The 20,679-nt window shown below is 35.6% G+C and overlaps 2 protein-coding genes across 13 annotated transcripts; one reads left to right on the top strand and one right to left on the bottom strand.

The window, feature by feature from the left end:
- Positions 1–5,842: 5,842 nt before the first annotated feature.
- On the top strand, positions 5,843–9,543 carry LOC140882280 (translocation protein SEC62). Of its 4 annotated transcripts, XM_073288193.1 has the most exons (6): positions 5,964–5,980; positions 6,099–6,231; positions 6,363–6,677; positions 7,388–7,589; positions 8,445–8,673; positions 9,136–9,543. In XM_073288193.1, exons 2-6 carry the CDS (start codon positions 6,208–6,210, stop codon positions 9,347–9,349), a joined length of 984 nt encoding a protein of 327 aa, XP_073144294.1. In that variant the 5' UTR covers positions 5,964–5,980; positions 6,099–6,207; the 3' UTR covers positions 9,350–9,543. The 4 variants fall into 4 exon arrangements, with proteins under 4 accessions (XP_073144292.1, XP_073144294.1, XP_073144293.1 ...); XM_073288191.1 differs by lacking the exons at positions 5,964–5,980; positions 6,099–6,231 and adding an exon at positions 5,843–5,963; XM_073288192.1 differs by lacking the exon at positions 5,964–5,980 and having other exon boundaries at positions 5,991–6,231.
- Positions 9,544–10,339: 796 nt separating this feature from the next.
- LOC140880548 (nuclear transcription factor Y subunit A-1-like) lies at positions 10,340–14,079 on the bottom strand. Of its 9 annotated transcripts, XM_073285102.1 has the most exons (7): positions 13,870–14,073; positions 11,945–12,237; positions 11,723–11,838; positions 11,485–11,550; positions 11,081–11,242; positions 10,623–10,937; positions 10,340–10,544 (listed from the first exon to the last, which is right to left on the bottom strand). In XM_073285102.1, the coding sequence occupies exons 2-6, from the start codon at positions 12,198–12,200 to the stop codon at positions 10,665–10,667; spliced, it is 873 nt and encodes a 290-aa protein (XP_073141203.1). In that variant the 5' UTR covers positions 12,201–12,237; positions 13,870–14,073; the 3' UTR covers positions 10,340–10,544; positions 10,623–10,664. The 9 variants fall into 9 exon arrangements, with proteins under 9 accessions (XP_073141203.1, XP_073141201.1, XP_073141200.1 ...); XM_073285100.1 differs by having other exon boundaries at positions 10,340–10,937; positions 13,965–14,079; XM_073285099.1 differs by having other exon boundaries at positions 10,340–10,937; positions 11,945–12,230; positions 13,864–14,073.
- Positions 14,080–20,679: the final 6,600 nt, after the last annotated feature.

The following is a 20,679-nucleotide window of genomic DNA, read 5'->3' as shown; positions in this document are numbered from 1 at the left end:
TTGAGGATTTTAATTACTTGCAGAGATTAGTATTATAATCTGAGATCATTAGATCCATATATTTTTCCAAGAAAAATATCCAAACATTTCAGCCATTTAAAAAATCTTTACAAAGATAATTTAAAAAATTCTCAACTATAACAATAATATGTAAGCTTAATGTAACTTAATCAAAATATTCGACACGTGCACGTATATATCAATTCATTTGTATATAAACATGCTTCATATTCACTTATTAAATCTTAAAATTTTAAATTTATGTAAAAAAAATTATATTATGCATATTTATAATTGTGCATAAATATAGGAGGCAAGCAAATTCGTAACATGGTAAAAAAGAGGGGGGATTTCGAAAGAGCAAGTGAAGCTGCGTGACGCCTTTTTATTTACTTTTTAAAAAGACTTTTCTTGGTAATTTAATTGCGTCACCACGATTCGTGTTTATTTTTCTTGGAAATTCGAGAAACATGCAGGGGTTAAAAGGGGGAAAAAAGCAAATAAAAAGTAAAGAAAAACCCACAGTCTTGTGATTATTTAGGAGAATTCAATGACTTGTACTTGTATTCCTTTTACAATTTTATTCTTTGTTTGAATATTAACTGACCTAAATTTAATGCTGCTTGTTGAATTCTGGCTACTTTTGATAATGTTAGATTTATAGAAATCTAAATAAAAGCGATGTTTTTGAAATATATTATCTAGTACATCTTGAAAAATAACAGCTCCGAGTTTTATCGTGTGCATTATTATAACCGTATAAATTAAATATATATAATTTAAATTATTTTAGTAAATTACAATGATGCTTTAAAGTAGTCGTTTTTTTTTAGTTACTGTAAATTTCATTAGGAAAAAAATGTGTTGCACGTAGGTGTGGGAGCCTAGAGGCATTACTAGTGCCTAGTGGTGTGAAGGTAAATAAATAAAATAGTTATTATGGGGGCAGATAGGAGACATCACAGGGTACGAGGTGGGCTTCATCAATTTTCCCACTGTACAATTGATAATTTTTTTTTTTTACACATGTAAATGCAAATAGTTATTTATTTACTCTATTCAATATCTATTAATTCGGAAATTTTGAAGCTACATAGAGGGGTATTACCCCTCTGCTGCATGGATGATTTTGATTGACCAAAATTCATGTGAATCACACATGTATGTGTGGTCAATTGTTGGCATACAGTTATAGTGAAAGTATTATCCCTACTCTAGCATTGACATTTCCATATTAATTTTTCTTCTTCTTCTTTAATATATTTTTATTACAGTCATATTAATTCAAAACATTTTAATTGTATTCACATTTATTTATTTATTCAGCAGGGCCCGTGCCGTTTCTGGTCCCTGTCATACTTGGTGTTCTTTTAACAATTATTTGTCCCCATCACATTTATTTCATTTTGAAATCTCATGATATAATACTGATCCAAGTGGATAAAGTTAATGCCGAAATTTTTAAAAATTTTACGTGGAAAAAATCAATATTTCTGAATTAAAAATAAATATTTTTCATCGATCGGGTGAAGAAGATGTTTGGTTAAATTTATAAAGAGAAAACTGCAAATTTGGTCATGTATGTTTGTCACTTTGCGATTTTGGTCCTTTATGTTTTCATATTTCAGTTTTAGTCCTGCATGTTCTTATTTTTGGCAATTTCGGTCATTTTTATTCGAAAATGCTTATGTGACACTGTACACGTCAGCTCCACGTCATCACTGAATTTGTTCCACGTCAGCGTCAAAACGGAAAAAGGACTAAAATTGCCAAAAAATAAATATAGCGTACTAAAACTGAAATCTAAAAATATAAAGGACTAAATCGCAAAGTGACAAACATACATGACCAAAAAAGTAATTTTTCCAATTTATAAATTGTTTTCAAGAGCTTATAAGTTTTTTTAAATTTTGTTTGGCGGATTTTTTTTTCGCCAGCTTAGGACTTTTATGAGTTGTCAAAATAAGCTTTTGATAAGCTTTTTTAAAAAGTTGGATCACCCTTATTTTTTGATAAATTATTTGAATATATTACTTTTCCTTTCTGTCTCATATATTTTCTTAAATACTCACTATGTCCTTCACCAATTTTTTCCATGATTTATCAATTTTTTTTATAAATTAAAATATAAATATTTTATTTTAAAATATATGTTTAACATTTATGATAAAATTATAAAAATATTTTTGTATACACATAGTTACTTAAATTACTTTCATAGTATATTATTTTTAAAAAAAATTGACAATAAAAAAATCTTGTAAAACCAAAACATTAACATCTTTAAATTGTTTTAAATAAACTCATCCAAACACTTTAACAAAAAAATTTTAAAATAAAACATGACAACTTATAACTCTTAAAAAAACTTATAAGCTCTTGTAATTTGTTTATAATAAATTTAGACAAATACCCTCCTTCTCCTGTAAGTTTTGTGTCGAATATAATGATTCAAATTTTAGATTTAATTAGAAATATATATATTAAGTACAATTCCACGATAATGGCCGTTTTAAAAGGTAAAATATATGTGACAAATTAACACTTTGAAATTCAAAATTTGAAAAAGGTAGAGCAAAATAATTCAGATTCACCGAAGTCAAATAATAGTTTAGGGTAATAATAATAATAAGAGATAATTAGTTGTCTTATGCACGGAATTGTATGGAATGTCATGTACGATGGCTGATATAATTTCCTACCTAAGGTTGGAAGGTAGTGATTATACTGTTCTGGGGTTGAATCATCGTTTCGAACACCCTCCATCCTACGTGTCATGCCATCATATATATATATATATATATATATATATATATATAGAGTTCTTTTATGGTGCCCAACTCATATGCCCAACTCCATGCCCACCATGTACAATATGTGAGTTGACCAACACAATTGATGAGTTGACTTATCACATAGTGTACATGGTGGGCATGGAGTTGGGCATATAGAGTTGGGCACCATAAAAGAACTTTATATATATATATATATATATATATATATATATAGTTTCGATCACATGAGCAACCATCATGGGCAACTATGTGAGCAACAGCTGACGTGACAATTACTCACTGGATGTATAAGGTGTCACGTCAGTTGTTGCTCACGTAGTTGCCCATGTGATCGAAACTCTCTATATATATACACACATATTTTAAATAAAAATATATAATATCAAAATTAATCTATTTATATCAAACAATCGGGAAAGATTCCTAATATTACTTACACATAAATTAACACAAAATTGTTGTTGTTATCGATTAGGAGTTGTGGTGCAAACTGCAACTTGCAAGTGAGTTAATTAACGTTATTCGTGAGCAGTTCCGTCAAAATTTGATTAGAGTTTGATCGAAGTTTGAATAGTTCGAATTTTTTATTCAACTCGAGCTTGAAGAACTCGACATTTGCAGGAGTACGAACCGAACTTGAACATGAAGTTAGTCGATCACTCAATTGAGTTCCAGCATGAAGAATTAAAATCAAGTCTAACTCGAATATGCTCGAGTCAATTGCATCCTTAATTCTAGCCTTCTGGGAACCTTAGTCAGAAATCATTCATGTTAGAATTGTGTTTACTGATCTTTATGCTCTTTTTCAGTTTTATTTGGGACATTATCAGAGGTAAGTTATATGAATCACTTAGCACTTAGCAAACGATAATCACTTTTATCATGTGTAAATGTTTATATAATGATATAATTATGATGGATGGATTGGAAACATTAATTAAAAAATCAAATTTGTCAAATTGTTTAAAAAAAACAAAAAAAAAATTTATGAGACGATTTCACGAGTCAATTTGTGAGACGGAGCTCTTGTTAATGAATGATATAATTTTTTGATTAAAAGAAATAGATTTGTGAATAAAAATAAATTGCATATTGTGTGACCCTAAGTATGTTATAAATTTTCCCATGCGAGTAAAGTTTAGGCCCATTATATATATTAGGTCTTTGGGAATTTGACCCAACTGACAAAAAGAGGTGGAAGAATTCTGTGAGGCAATTGTAGTCTAGATTCCTGCTTTTAAAGTCTAGATAGATAGATTTCCAGTTGCATTTCTCTATATTACTTCAGCTTTGTCTCCCATTGAAGTTGTAAAAGCTATGTATGTTAAATTTTCGTTAACAGTGAAAAAGTTGAATCGATTTGATTCCTTAGTTTATCGTTTTACTAGGGAGATTATAACAGATGATCAAATCGGGATTCACTTTACTTGATAGAAATTCAATTTTTCTGCAAATGATTCATATTTTGGCATATCGTTCTTCTTTGGTACGTCCATAACAAAATGATGCGAACATGCGTAGAAAAAATCTAAATTTTTTTTAAGAAAAATAATTTAAAGATTCAATTTTTTTTATGACAAATCATATATAAAATAGATTGTTCACGGGATTTCAAGTAATTTTTCCATGGCATAAAATTTATTTTGTAGCACTAAATTTTGGTATACTTATAATTTGAGCTTTGGTGTTTAATTAAAATTAAATAAAAATACATATTTGCATCAAGAGGTATCCAAGTTCGTAGCGGATGAGTGTTTGACTCATGGTTAAAATTTTAATTCTTCCTACAAACATCTTACCGGAGGAGCAAGTTATGTGCAAGTTATTTGTCTGGCATGATTTGCAGGTTACTATATTAGTCTGAGAACTAACTCGATATCTATCAAAGAGTATACCATATTTTTTTTTTAAAAAAAACGTCAGCCCGACTAAGAGTGCGTTTGGATTAAGAAGCTAGAAGACAAAAAACATTTTTTTTTAAAAAAAATGTTTTAATTGTTTCAAATGTGTTTGGGTAGGTCTGAAATGCTTTTAAAAAACAATTATTTAAGTGCTTTTTTAAAGCCCATATTTATAACTTTTCAAATGCTTTTCTTATAACTCAACAAAAAAAATGTTTCAATTTATTTATCCAAACACAAAATTATTACAACTAAAACTTAAAATAGTACTTTTAAAAATCAACTTTAAAAAAGAACTCTTAAAAGCAAAATGCTTTTGTAACCAATCTGAACCTAAAATATTGAAATACAATTAAGGGTTTGAAAAACCAATCCAACCCGCCAATCCGACACGATTCAACTCGAAAATATCAGGTTCGGGTTGGGGGGGGGGGTGATTTTTTGGGTTTGGGTTGAATCGGGTTGACCCGAAAGCCAACCCGAAAAAATTATTCGGGTTCGGGTAGGCTTCGGGTCAACTCGGGTTGACCCAAAATTTTTTATTATTTCTTTTTTATATATATAATTAAGAAATAATTGCTACAATTTCATATGTTGTTTATTTGAAAAATATTTATTTTATATTGATATAATATATATTCTTGATTTAATGTTTATTTTGTACAATTTGAATTTTTTAAAATAATTTTTTTATAGTAAATAAACTTTAAATTTTCTACAACTAAACTTTCAAATTTAAATTATATATAAGCTTAGATTCTGTTATCATATGATTAAATATAATATTATTATTATTGTTTTGTGTTTTGCATTTTTATTCAATTATTTTGCTAAAAAAATAAGAATAATAAAATCTGGTTGTTCGGGTAGAGCGGGTTGGTTCGGGTTATACGGGTTCATGTTCGGGTTGAAGAATTTTTAATTTTTTTTTCAAACCGATCCAAACTCATCCGACCCACCCGAATTGACAACCCTAAATACAATCAGGCTTGCTTTGTTTGTCTCAACTGTAATAAAAGAATATTATTGACATATTCTATAGTTTGGGTCGACCTAACATTCAATAATTTGGGCTTAAAGCCCAGTGGGCCTACTATTTCTTGTTATGGTATAAAATTAAAATTATTATATTATTATAAATGAAAAGAAGAAAAAACATAAGAGAGAGGCAAAAATGAAGAAATCAGGCGGAGGCGGAGGAGGCGCCGGAGATAAAAAGCGTGCACGGCGTTCGTACGGAGACTCCGCCACCGACACTCCACCTAGGGTTTGTTAATTTTAAATGTATACGGATTTGTGATCATGCATTCTTTTAGTATAATAACGTTTCTCATCTGTTTGTCTTGCGGTAATGTTTCGTGGAATTTTGGCGTTTTGTGATGCTCTTTGATTTCTTTGAAAGATCGGATGCCAGTGAGAGGATTAAGCATAAAATGCTTATAAGAAAGCTTGGGATTTTATTGTTCATGGGGGGTTTGAAATCCACGGTTATGTTGGGATTTTGAAGATTTATGCAAAAAGATGGCGGGTTTATGGTAAAATGAATGTAATTTACTTGATAATTGGTCTAATTTCCACATCTCATTTTACACTTCTATGTGTATAGAGACCACTATATGTTGTGGTATTTCTGGGAAATGAAATTTATTTGCATCTTAAATTTCAGAAGCAAGCTGCAAAAAAGGACGTGTTTCAGATTTTTGCTGAGAAAGTGCGAAATCACAAGGATCTGGGATCTAGGTGGGCCGTTTTACAAGAGTCCCGAGTTGAATACTTTAGAGGAAAAGATTTTGTTAGCTTTTTGAGAAATCATTCAGAACTCAAAGATGTACTTGAATCAGATAAGGATTTAGAGATTGAAGATATTGCCAACATTCTTCTGAGTAAGAGTCTTATTGTGAGGTGTGATCGTGTTGTCAAAATTGTTCGGCCTGGAAGAAGAAAACTATCAACTTGGCCAGCTCATTTGGAGATATTCGGTGTAAGTTCAGTTTTAGTTTTCCTTCAAAAGCAAAAATGATAATTATGGTGATGATAAAAGATAAACTTTTTCCTGTGAGTTTGTGTTTTAGCTTAGGTTATCATTTCCTAATTTCCCTAGCTCGCAGTGTGGATTGAAAAGCTTCCCTTTTATTTTGACAACTAAGAATAAAATGAATATATTTAAGATATTTATTGTTTTGTGGGTGAAATCATCTTAGCATGTGCACAGGTCTTTTAGACTGTAAAAACTTGTGGTGACGTTGCAACATATTGACAAAAAATACCACCTTTTGGTTAAGTTGATGATCGATGCATAAATGAGTGATGGAGTTATTGGAGAATCTTACGTCAATCTTGTTATGCCTGTTTGTCATTTCTGAAATTTTAGTTCAGAAATTTTTGTCACGTTCTTGGTCGTGTTGTGGAAAAAAGGGAATCCAAGTGCCAGCAGCTGGTTTAAATGAGGCGCCAAGATTTTCTTGTAAAATTCGAAAGAACTTCTCTTATTATTACTTTGTTTGCATAATGTGAATGAATGAGCCAAATGTTTTCCTTTATTGGTCCAAGTGATGCCTTGCCTCCATGTTTTTCCCTCGTCTTTGCGCACTGTGTTAGCGGTAATGATTCACTCGGTCCATGTGTTGAGAATATTTTGTTAATATTTGAATGTATTCCTAATTTTCCATCCATTATCATTACGCCTTGCAGGATCAAGTGTTTTCGGATAATGATGCTTTTTTTGCATGGACTTTTGTTAATCGAAGACCGTTGTGGCAGACGCTTCTCTCATTTTCCTGGCCTGTTTTGACTCTAGCCATCTGCTTGTTTCCTGTGTATCCCCACCAAGTTAAGCTGCTCATTCTCTACTTGTGTGCAGGTGTACTGCTGCTTATATGTTGCCTGCTTTTAGGTATGTTCATTGGTTCTGGTGTTTTCTTATTTTAGTTGATTTATTTCTTGCATTTTATTTTCAATTGCTCTGTGAACTGTAATGAGAAGCAACTATATTTGTTGGGTTGCAGTTTTTGAAACAGTTGAATTTTGTTCCAAAAGATGTAGAACTAAAAAACTGAAAGTTAACCCGGTGAGGAACAGTGTAGATTGAAATGAAACTTAGGATTTCTGAATATCCTGACTTAAGATGTGGTTCATGACTTCCCTTTGCTGAAAATTTTTGCAAAGAAGGAGATTGTCGTGCTCAGAATTGAGAGGTTATAATAGTGGCGTTCTTTGTTAAATTATGTTTCTGTGTCCAAACGAGAGTCTATTTTGGCTATTAAGCTATTGTCTATGGCAAATATCTTTTTTTCCTCCACTGCTTTGGGTCGTGTGGCTTACTTCTAGTCCTAGTCAGAGTGGTTACTAGCGCACGGATAACTGGGCACCAGAAGGTTACTGCAAGCAATTCAGTTTGGGAATTGAAGGCATCTATTATTGATTCGTTTGTTGCAGTCTGCCTCCAAATTATACACCAACTTTGCTTTAACAAAATTATTCTTTTGAAGGTATTTTCAGGGACGTTGTTGACCATGTTGACCCACTATCGCATCCGTTTATTTTAAATGCTAGTGCTGTAAAACTCTGGGGAATTATTTTAGATTGTTATGTGGATGTGTCAATGTTAACTTTGTGGCGTTACACAAATCACCAACCTATACTGCTCTTTTTATTTCATGCTAATTCACTTCATTTATGTAGTCAAATTTGAGTGCAACTGCTAGTTGGTTAACCGTCATGTGACTTTTAAGGTTTCTCTTTGACGCAGTGAGATCCCTCATCTTTGGAGCTCTCTGGATTATTCTTGGAAAGCATGTTTGGTTCTTCCCTAACATTCTTGCAGAGGAAGCAACGCTCAAGGAATTGTTCCAGTTTTGGCCCAAGAAAGAGGAGGGTGAGCGTCCAAAGTGGACAGCGAGGTTATTTTATGCAGTAGTTGCTGTGCTAGTCATTCTACTATTGAGGCACCATGCACCTGATGAAGCTGCTAGATTAAGGTATGCGTATTCCTCATGAACATGGCCAACCAGCATTTGAATAATAGAATGGATTAAGTGAAAGTCTGTAGGATGATATAAAGTTCTTGGTCACATATAAAGTCATGGGACATAAAATTTGAATTCTCGTAGTAAATGCAAGAGCGCAGAAAGAAACATTAATTGCACAAGAAAATTTGTCACTGGACCTTTGGTGTTTATCTGCTAATGGTGGTTAACAGTCTTCATTTATGAATTTATCGTGTGCTCTATGGTATGTTAAGTATTTTGAGCAGTGGCTTGATTGTTGTCAAAGGTCGAGAAGGATGCTGAAACTAGAATGGGTAGCATTATGAAGTTGGACAATTGTTTTCCTCTTTCACCATCTTCATGTGTAGAAACCTACTTGACTCAACCGGACCTTGTGCAAAGCTATCTGCACGAACAAATTTACCGGGCTGAACTCGTGTTTCATTCCTGCAGGTACCAGAAACGTGTTTCCAACATAATAGATGACGTTCTTGAGTGGTCCCCTAGCCTTGCGCTCTCGGGTATGATGGAGAAGCAAACCTTGTTTAACGTGACTAATTCTCAGAACAACACTGAGGATAGCACTGAAGAATCGGATCAAGCCGAAAATAGAGAGGAAGTAAACCAAGTAGAAGATGACGGGGAAATAGTAGATGAAACATATTGAATGCTACATGGTACAAGGATATGTAACAAACCATAGGACCTGAAGATTTATTCACAAAATTACAGCTTTATCTGTTCATCTATGCTTTTTTGAGACAGCTTTCTTGTTTTTACTGTGAACCTTGTGTATGACTTTGTAAACTGTAGTTTTAAAATCAATCAATGTGATGATATGTTCTAGTTTGGACAAACAAAGTCTGTGTTTCTGTTTCTTGTCAAGACACCGCACAGAATATTATTATATTGGAAAACATGAATTTTCTCTCCTGAGAAGTGTCTTCCCCATAACTTATTCTGTTTGATATGAATATTTTGTTTCTCCCATGGAGAATGTCTCGTCACTTGCGTTAATCGCCTCGTATAGAATCAATGGTCCAAAAATAATGCAAATCATTCGTGCGTCAACACGATGATAGTCTTTGGCTTCGAAATGAATAACATAATTCCGTTAAAAAAAAATATTGACAGCTTTCAGAACTTGCTTCTCCTGCATAAAGACACTAAAAAAAAGGTGTTTTGCAAAAGTTTCTACTGATTTTGAAGTGAGATTACAAAGAAGTTTCTACTTATTTTGAAATAGAAGTCCAAACTAATATGAGTTTGTATTTTTTGGAAAAACACAAGTGTTAGGACGAATTTTGGATCGATGTTAAATTATAACAAAAAACTTTCTTCCACTGAATTTTTTTTTTTTAATATTTACCATATTCTAGCAAATATCAATCCAAGAGAAGCAAATAAAATTTGACCGATAATCACTGCTACAAAAAAAAATTATATAGTAAAATAAAATATTGAAGTAAAAATTAATATTTTACATAATTTTAATATTTTATACAATATATTTCATTAAAAAGACATTATAAATTTATTTAATATTCTTATATTAAATTAAATTTTTTGATTTTATGATATTATTAACTCATTTATTTCCTGTTTTTACCTAACAAACCACACCGTAATCACCATTACAAGATGCATCATGCTCATAATCATCATCATAATTAATAAGGAAACTTAAAGGTTTGCAGCTGATGTAAACAAGACTTCAAAATATAACAAACGCAACAAAACACTGCTCTCCTACCACAAACTCTATAAAATAAAACATGGATTTTTCCTACTCAGACTACGTTTCTAGTCATTTGTACACTGAAAGAAGCTAAGAAAATCCAAGCATTCCTCCCCCCCACAACCTATAAATAAAACAGCCAAGAATGAATTGCCGCCCAGCCTAGAAGCCAAGATTTATACTTCCTTCAAACCAAACCTACCTTCTTACCACAGGAGTCCAAGTATGCGTAGAAAGTGCATAATTACATGGGATTCCTAACCGTCGACTGGGGCCGTTCTCTCATCTCACCAGATTTAGCTTGATATGCTGGCTCCAGCAGAGACTCAGGTGCTTTTGCTCGACGAGACTCAGAGAGCCATGGATCAGAACCTGATGAACTGATTGATCGTGAAGTGGTGGCCAAACCAGTGTCAGTTCCCTTGGATGTATCAGCATTCGTCTTTTTAGCAAAACGCCCACCAGAGCCTCTTTCCCTCCTCAAGGCATGTTGATGTCGGGACTCGTGGAGATAAGGCTGTAGGTTAAAAATACAAAAGCTTTATGGCCCATAAAACGAACATAAGAAAAGTTTGTCAATGAAAGTTTTTAGAACAAGTCTTTTCTCATGACCAAAGGTAGATTCTACCAGAGGCTTATTTGGGGAACCAAAAAAAGTACCTTACGAGATTTAATCATCTTCTTTTCAAGCTCTGCTTTAGCACGTGACTGTCGTCTTCGCATGATACCATGGTACTGCTTGGCATTCACATAAACAGGCTCCTCTGTCATTTCCAAGGGCAGCGGCATCCTCGTATTATGTATGTCATATAAATGAGGAACCTCATAAAAAAAGCAACTCTCAGAACCCCATGAATAGCAAAAATGGAAAATGGGTAATTGGTCTCAATGAGTGCATTCATATTTCTTCCTTTAAAAGTAGCAGTCCTACCCATGGAAGTTCATTTTTGGATGCACAAAATGGAAGGTTCTTTGTAGGATAAAATTCAAAATCATATCAAGCATTCGTCTCTTCACAAGATTTAACAATGAAAAGTAGAACAACTAAAAGTTCATGCACATACCAAAGGCTGTCCATAAGCAGCCACCATCCCTCCATAATAAGGATCGTAAGGATTTGAAGCACAGCCCTGAAAACGGTTGTTAAACAAAATAAAACAATTTCTGGATTACAAAGACAAACTTCAATATTACTGCCACGACCATCTTGCAGTCACCAGCCAATACAATTATTTCAAATCGCCAATTTTGAATTTCATATATTTATTTAAAATTCAATATTTCTAATTGTGACAATCTTACAATTGAATGTCCAACAAGCTCGAACTGTTGGGGGAGTTGTGTGAGGCTTCCATCATTTCCTTGATGCAAGCTTGGTGCAACTTGTTGAATATTCTCCCCGTGCCTATAACTCGTGTCTGATTGTGACACGCATGATCATTAGTATTGCATTCATAAACGTCAATGCGGTATTGATCAAAGGAATATTTTTAGATAAGTTACTGGCTTATTGAAGCTACCTACCTGGTTGCAAAGGAATAGCACTTGGTGAATGTTTGACTGCATCATCATCTTCCTCATTTATTCCACCCTCAGATTGTGAGTGGCCATCTGCAGATTGTTCCAGGGATGATGAGTCTGATGCTTTATCCCGCATCATTGCAGGAGAAAAGGAAGTATTTCCACCATTATTCCACCATGGTTCTGAGCATATATTGGAATTGGTAGCGTCGAACAACTTAGATTCTACTTGATTAGCACCCTTAGACTTAGGTTGCATGCTCTCCCAACTTGTCCGATAACTCAATGACTGAACCCTTACATAAGCCAAATATAAGCCAGACAAAGCCCTGTCAGTCCAAGCGAGGGGGAAATTTCAAAGCATGGGGCCTAAACTTTAATGGGGAAGAAGCAGTAATAGAGGCTCAGAATAGCAAAGCCTTTTTCTTGTTGGATATTTTTCTAAGCATGAAAGGCATCATCAAAAACATTAACAAGTGATGCAAAACCCCTGATCAAACATACTTGAACCAAAAGCATCTTTATGACCATACAAGTTGTTGGTAAACAACCATGCAAACCAGTTACAATTCGCATATAATGTTTCCTCTCCAAAAAGTTCACACAGGCATTGACTCAATTTACACTATTGCTGATATTGAATTCCTAATTTATGCTATAACTAAATTCAAATAAAAGTAATCTGAAATGTGACGTGAAGTCCAATCCTTTGTCACCAATGCTTTCTTCTGAGAATTTAATATGATACTGAAAGAAGAAAAAGTTATCATGATATCATCTAATCATCATTCAAAACGTAAAATTCCCATTCATTGGCATCTCTATTCGATGCAATCAAAGGACAAAAACCATGTTAGTCTCAGAAAAAAGAGCATTTAGAGCTTCTTCTCAAAGAAAAATTTGTTTGTCAAGAAACGATAATGAGAATATGCTTCCAGTGAGCAGAGAGAGCTTAGAGAAGGCAACATGAACAAGATCGAACAAAAAAACAATTTATAAATGCTTCAAACCGAACAATTGTTTAATCCAATAGCCTTTTTCATGCCCAAAGCCTAACAATTGCCTAATCCAATAATCTCGATTATTGACTGATGGTACTTAAACCCAAGAATGCACCTGCACACTGTACTCGCTGAATATACTGAATATTTTCAAAGTCATCATCATGCATTTCCTGATGTACTGGAGAGAGACTAAAAAAGAAAGAAATGTTGTGTCTTTCCCCAATAGTTAGAGCTCATAAAATGCAAAAAGTCCTTATCAACCATTTCCTCCGCCAATTTCTCGGTTACTTTACTTTCCCCAACAAGAAACTCACCCTCAGGGATGAAATTTCTGATAATGAACAGGGAAGCATTCCACGCAACAAGGATAACATTCAAGATGCCTTGTTGTCATTGGATCAGGAAACATATACAAGGTGGTCGCATGTAAATTTTATCATCCAATGGCCAATTGCTCCATCTATCTCATCTAGCACAAGATCAATCGACAATCGAGAGACACAAACCCCGGGAACCAAATGGCAAAAAAAAAAAACGGAAAAAAAAAATCGTAGCCATTTTTATTCATGGTTCGCCTCCCAATTCTAAATCCGGAGCCGCACAGTTCACCTTCCGGTAAATATTCCGACTTCAGTTACAATTAAGCCAAGAAAAAAATTCAACTTGAGAATCAAACCACTCCAAAAACTAATCTTAATCACCATCTCACAAACGCCCGGGTAGAAAAACAAAAACAAACAAACCGAAACAACAATCCAACTACTAATCACACATTCACAATGGTCAACCCGACACAAAACCAAAAACCCAGATCAGAAACCCAATCATATGCAAAATAATAACCATGCACACCACACACACTAACACTAGGTACTCCTCGTGCAGTAAATAAAACAGAGAAGCAGGGCAAAGATGGACCTTTACCAGAGAAGACTGGTAAAGTTGGAAACAAGCCCTAGAATTCAGGGGGTGATTTGAGATTGCCTTGAATAGAGAATTTAGAGAAAATTGATGCTGACCCTGATGTAATAGTACTCGGAGGAGAGTTGAAGAGTGAAAATTAAAGAGAAATGAAATGCGAATTGTTCATTTGGAGAGAGATCTTTGTTCTGCTGAGTTTTGCTATTCTCACCATCCCTGGATGCACATCATCCGACACCAACCTCATTTGTCGTATAATTTTATGAATTAAAATAATAATTTTTTAAATATATATATAATACTCTTCTAAAAATATATATATATATAATACAATATATTTATTTATCTATCTATTTATTTTTTTGGACATTATTTTATTTATTTATTTATTTATACTATAATAATAAGGAATAACATGTTAGCCACATAAAAAAATAAAAAGGAAATTCTCAAAATCTCTTTTTTCCACAATTTTCTTTTTAACGAGAAACAAGTCAATAAATCATCAAATATTAACTTCATACTTTATTACATGCGAAATTTAATTGTGTGCACTGATTGCATGCAAAATTTTGAAAGTATTAAATTGAATGTAAAGCTCATTTGACTGATTATGTAACAACTCGACTCCTGTTTAAGTATTTAAACTGTCTAATTAAGTATGTTTAAATAATTAAAACATGATTAAAGAATCCTTATTTGAGGAAAATAAGTTGAAAATCGGATTCGGGATACCGGCAATGCTTTGGAGGTACTGATGGTCCCGAGCAATACGGAAGATCCGAACCCCAAGCCAAGATAGTTCGGAAGGCCCGAACCATTCGGAGGGGTAGGATGCAGTTCGGAATCATCGAATAATTCGGAATCACCGAACTTGAGATCGGAATATTCGATTCATTTGGATAAGAAGTCATGGGCTTCTGATTGGTGAATTTATGAGATTCTGAACTCTCAGATCGGAAGCTTCGAACTCACTCTGCACAGTGAATTTTCCAATCACATGACACGCGTTCGGTGAGTAGATATCGGAAGCTCCGAACATAGATCAAAACATCCGAACGCATATCGGAAGGTCCGAAATTATGCCTATAAATAAGGGTCGAGGCTGCCATTTCCAATTGCTCATTTCCACAGCCCCTCTCTCGTTCAGTCTTTGGTTTTTAGGCTTTTAGGGCGTCGTTTTGAGGGTCGAACGATAGCGAGGCGCTACGGGATCGTAGCGAAGTTGTACCTAGAATTTTGGTTCATCGTCATCAGTAGGCTAATGATGGGCGTATGTAATACTCCGCAATCTTTGATAAGTTTAAGAGTATATAATAGCTTAGTTAAGACTTTTTAAAATTGTATAAGTGATACGGTATACATTTGATTATAAGCTCGGATCCTTGGTGGTTCACCTAAACTTGACCTATAGAGGTATGTAAAGACTGACTGAGATATTCAGTTGAGTATACATTCTTATATGTTGCATTTTATTTGTCATGATATGCATGTATTGCGTTCATATGTTGCATGTACATGTATCACGTTGAGACGAATCTCCTTCGAGATAGTCACATTTTAGCAGGGTCACTCAGCCCTAGTTTGTGGATAATTGGATATCATAATTCACATTGGTCGATGGGTCGGGAGGACTGTGATGTTTTCAGAATATTTTCAGATTCACGTCCGGATTTATTTTGTGCTAGTTATCTAGAAGAGTATTTTCGAGTTGGTACTATGCACTCTGACGCCTCTAGTCTGAGCATGATTTTTTCTTGTTGATTCAGTCACCCAGTTCACTTCATATACATGTACATATAGATATGTATACTCATATTTATGTACTGGACGTCAGCGTTCATGTAGTAGCCCGATTCCATTTTACAAGATTAAGTGATTTTAAACATGTTAAAAAATGATGTATATTTTTAAAAGTGTCAAAACATGTTTAAAGAGTCATTATTTGGTGAAAATAATTTAAAAATCAGATCCGAAACATCTAAAAATGATAGGAAAGGTCCAGGGGGTCTCAGACAGTCCAAAAACAGCCAAACGAGAACGTTGCATCCGATCCAGAACGGACGCAATGATCCGAGAACGGATCCAACGATCTGGGAGCTTACAGGTGTCCTTGATGAGGTCAACAAGATGACGTCAGCAGTGAGAACGGACGCAATGAAATACCAACGGACGCAACGTTCCAGGTCAAGGACAGATGTGCGGTTTGCATATAATTGGATCGACACGTGGCAGGACAGATGGAGAATGGACGCAACGTTCTCCGCCTACAAATAAGCCCTTCGAATTTCAGAATTATCACACCATTTGCATATTTCTCTCTCGGTTATAGGGTGTTCTAGGTGGTTCCAGCCTTCTTAAGCTTGGTCCGGAGGTTGGCGAGGCGCTCCAGGGTTGCTGCGGAGCGGTGCCCAAGTTTTGGGGCAGTCGTCCTCAGCGGGCTGACGACGGACGTAGGTATAGCTGTGGCTCCTTATAGTAAATAGGGAGTATGATATAGTAGTTAAGACTTTTAGAATAAAGGTTATAATGCATGAGTATTTTGCATTATAATGTGGACTATAGGCTTGGATCTTAGAGCTGATATAGCTTTTTTAGTAGAACTAAGGTACGTAAGTACAGACTGAGATAGCCATCTGAATATACATGTTTATGTGTTGCATAATTATGTGTTACATTATTATTTGTCATGATATGCATGATATACTGTTCATGATTTGTATACGACATTTGCATACCATGTTGAGCCTGTTATCCTTTTGAGATAGCCAGTTGTTCTAGGATCGCTCATCCCTAGGGTTGTTGTTATTGTACGATCGGGTACCGTGTGACATCCACTGAACCAACGGGGCAGCGTGTGCGGTTTACCCAGGACGGTGATAGTTCAAGATCGAGTTTAGTATGTGTGGCACCCACTGAATCTTCGAAGCAGCGTGCGCATACTGGTGGCGCCTATGTACTGAGCATGATTTTCCAGATATGATCCCAGTTACCAAGAGCATTCATAGTTCATGTTGCATGCATCATATAGACCTGTATATTCAATATTTTACGTACTGGGCGTTAGTGCTCACGTCCCTACTTTTATCTCGGACACCCCATTCGACTGGGCAGGTTTGCAGGTGGACCAGGAGCGAGAGCTGTAGTTGGTCGGTGACCAAGGCTTGGTAGAAGGAGTCTTCAGAAGAGTTTTAGATTAAGATTTTATTCGGTATTTATTCGATTTGGTTTTATTTAAGATTTAATTATCTTGGACTATATATATTTAATAGTTTCCGCTGTGATTTCTCTGATTTTGTTTAATTAAGTTTAAATACATGTTTAAACTCTTGATTAGTAGGTGATCACGGCACGTGTCACTACATTTATGGTATCAGAGCATGCATAGTAATCTTGGGATCTAGATTAGGGGTGCAAACGAATCGAACCTGTTCATAAGCTTTACGAGTCTGCTCGATAAATATTTGATTCGTATTCGAGCTTATCGAACTCGAGCCGAATTCGAACATGTTCGAACTTTTTTTCGAGCCGAGCTCGAGTCGAAATTACTCTGTTCGATAGTTCGCGAATAGTTCGCGAGCCTTAATATTTAATTAATATAATATAATTATATAATAATATATATACATTTCGAGCTTTCGAACCATAATATCCGAATAGTTCACGAATAGGTTCGAATATTTCGAACCGAACTCGAACTCGAACTCGAACTTCATTTCGAGCCGAACTCGAGCCAAAATATTTGAAATTATCGAATTTCGAATCGAGCTCAAACTCGAATATACTCTTACCGATCCGAATTCGAACCTTAAAATTTTACCATTATTCGGCTCGATTCGGTTCGTTTGCACCCCTAATCTAGATTGTTGAAATTGGGTTTAACCTTTTGATCATCGTATAGATGGCGGAACATGGTGACGAAAGTAGCCATAATAGCGTGGGTGGATGCTGGGGCGATCAGGACGATTGGGAGCATCGTCGAGGCTGTCATCACCATCGCCATGATGATCGCAGGCGTTTCAGTATGCATAGGTTTATGTAGATGGGTCTGAAACCCTTAGTCATATGAGAGTCACTAGAGGATGCAGGAAACTGGCTACGTCGTATGAAGGTTTGTTTCCGAGAGTTCCGATGCACTGAGGAGCAGCGGATGGAGACTCTTGATTTCCTGGTAGAAAGACGAGCTCGAAAGTGGTGGGATTCTATATCTGCACCTTTTATTGCAGCCCGAGGAGTTGCTACCTGGGATGAGTTCCGCACGGCTTTTCATAAGCTGTATTTTCCTCCCGCTCGCCGACAGGCGAAGGCAAGCGAGTTGCTGGGTTTACGACAGAGATCGATGTCAATTGATGAATATTAGCTTAAGTTCTTTGAGTTTCTGCCCTATTGCCCCCAGATTTCCGACAGCACTGAGGCCAAGTACAGTCTGTTTCTTCAGGGCCTTAATCCGGAAATCCATGATCGAGTAGTTGTGGGTAATGACATGACTTATGAGGGATTAATTAGTCGATGTCACTAGACGGAGGATAGCATTTGACGCAACAGATCTTGCATCTCGTCTAGACCCACGAGTTCTTTGGGTCCCCGTACTCAGTCATTTAAGAAGTCCGGATCTTCTTCATCTACTGGTTCTGGTGAGACTCGTCAGTCGGGTAAGAAGAAGTTACAGTGTGATCACTGTGGAAGAGATCATCCCACCGAGAATTGTAGAGCCGCTGCTGGAGCTTGTTTCATATGTGGAAGTATTGATCACTTCAAGAGATATTGTCCCAAGCGTAGTGGACAGAGTGGGCAAGCATCTAGGATGGGATCTCAGGTGAGTAGACAGTCTGAGGCATCATTGCAGCAGAGGACCCAGAGTAGGCATAATGGAGATGGCCAGTCATCTTGGATGCAGGGTTCAGATATATGCTTTGTAGGGATCTCAGACGCAGTCAGAAAAGAATGATGACACTCAGAATGATTTTGACGGATGATGTATTTGATTTTCCTGTTTGATAATTCTGTTTTGTGATAACAGAATGGTAATAAGTTGTATTCTGACAGTTCTATGGAATTATGATTTTGGTATTTTTTTAAAATTTAATTCCAAGTATTTTCAGATCGATATTCAACTGTGTTGAATTAGTTGATGTTTGCATAACCAAGGATTAGAGTTGTGCTAGTTTTCAGATGATCAGTTCTAGGCATTTTCCTGGAATGATTCAAAAAGTCTGTGATTTGACATAGTGCCAGAGTTGACTTGTTTCCTCAGAGACTCAGTGTTTGGGTCATTGGTTATTGATGATGGATTTTCATCATACATTCAGTGATGGATTATACCAGGTGCTGAGGACTGTGCTAGGTTGTTCAATACGGGATAGGAAGCGCGATCTATGTCGGTGTTTTTCGGGAGGTTTATTCCATATAGGCTATTGGGGGAGGCTACCTCAGTCTTGATATTTTGCACAGTTATAGCAAGGGGTATAATTACAAAAAGAAATGTTCCTATGAATTTGATATTGGTACTTGATTAATGCCAAGGGATTTGAATGATATCGTCTGACTTTATCAGAGATACAGATTTTTGTTTCTGTTGACAGAATAGTCTTGGAAAAGATTCTTTGACAAGTGTACATTCTGGATGGATAGTTTTCGCATGTGGTACTGGGGGAGAACCAGGAGATTTGATCAGTATCGTCTGGCCTTATCAGAGATACAGATAGTGATCAGGGACATGATCAACATGATGATTTGTGTTTCTTATTAAGTGATTTTAAGACTTATTTGGGTGGATTCCCTATGAGAATAGAGATATGATTTTGAGTTGTCAAGTGATGACAATTTTTTTCAGGACACAGTGATGATTGATAATGAGAGACATGGACTGTAATCGGGATTGGAAGTGGTGTTGTGTGTTCCCAGTATTGCTCTGGAAGTCTTTTGTACTTCAAAAAGGTTATTGGAAAGTTACCCCTGTCTGGAGACCATGATGTTTCTAGTGATTATTTAGATTCAGTGAGGTCTTGTAAAATAATATGAGAGAATAAAGAACTTGTTGTTCTTATTCAAGTCCATATTGGTACTTAAGATGTATTTCGAGGACGAAATTATCTTAAGAGGGGGAGAATGTAGTAGTCCGATTCCATTTTACAAGATTAAGTGATTTTAAACACGTTAAAAAATGATGTATATTTTAAAAGTGTCAAAACATGCTTAAGGAGTCTTTATTTGGTGAAAATAATTAAAAAATCAGATCCGGAACGTCCAAAAATGGTAGGAAAGGTCCATGGGGTCTCAGACAGTCCAGAAACAGCCAAACGAGAACGTTGCATCCGAACCAGAACGTTGCGTCTGATCCAGAACGGACGCAATGATCTGGGAGCTGTACATGTGTCCTTGATGAGGTCAGCAAGATGATGTCAGCAGTGAGAAGACGCAACGAACTACCAACGGACGCAACATTCCAGGTCAAGGACAGATGTGCGGTTTGCATATAATTGGATCGACACGTAGCAGGACAGGTGGAGAACGGACGCAACGTTCTCAAAACGGATGCAATATTCTCAGAACGGACGCAACGTTCTCCGCCTACAAATAGGCCCTCCAAATTTCAGAATTCTCACACCATTTGCATCTTTCTATCTCGGTTCTAGGGTGTTCTATGTGGTTCCAGCCTTTCTAGGCTTGGTCCGGAGGTTGTTAAGGCGCTCCAGGGTTGCTGCGGAGCGGTGCCCAAGTTCTGGGGCAGTCGTCATCAGCAGGCTGAAGACGGATGCATGTATAGCTCTGTCTCCTTATAGTAAATAGAGAGTATGTTATAGTTTAGTTAAA

The sequence above is a fragment of the Henckelia pumila genome, chromosome 2 (genome assembly GCF_033568475.1).
Source record: "Henckelia pumila isolate YLH828 chromosome 2, ASM3356847v2, whole genome shotgun sequence".
In the NCBI taxonomy this organism is placed as follows: Eukaryota; Viridiplantae; Streptophyta; class Magnoliopsida; order Lamiales; family Gesneriaceae; genus Henckelia; species Henckelia pumila.
This window is presented reverse-complemented; position numbering and strand designations above follow the sequence as displayed.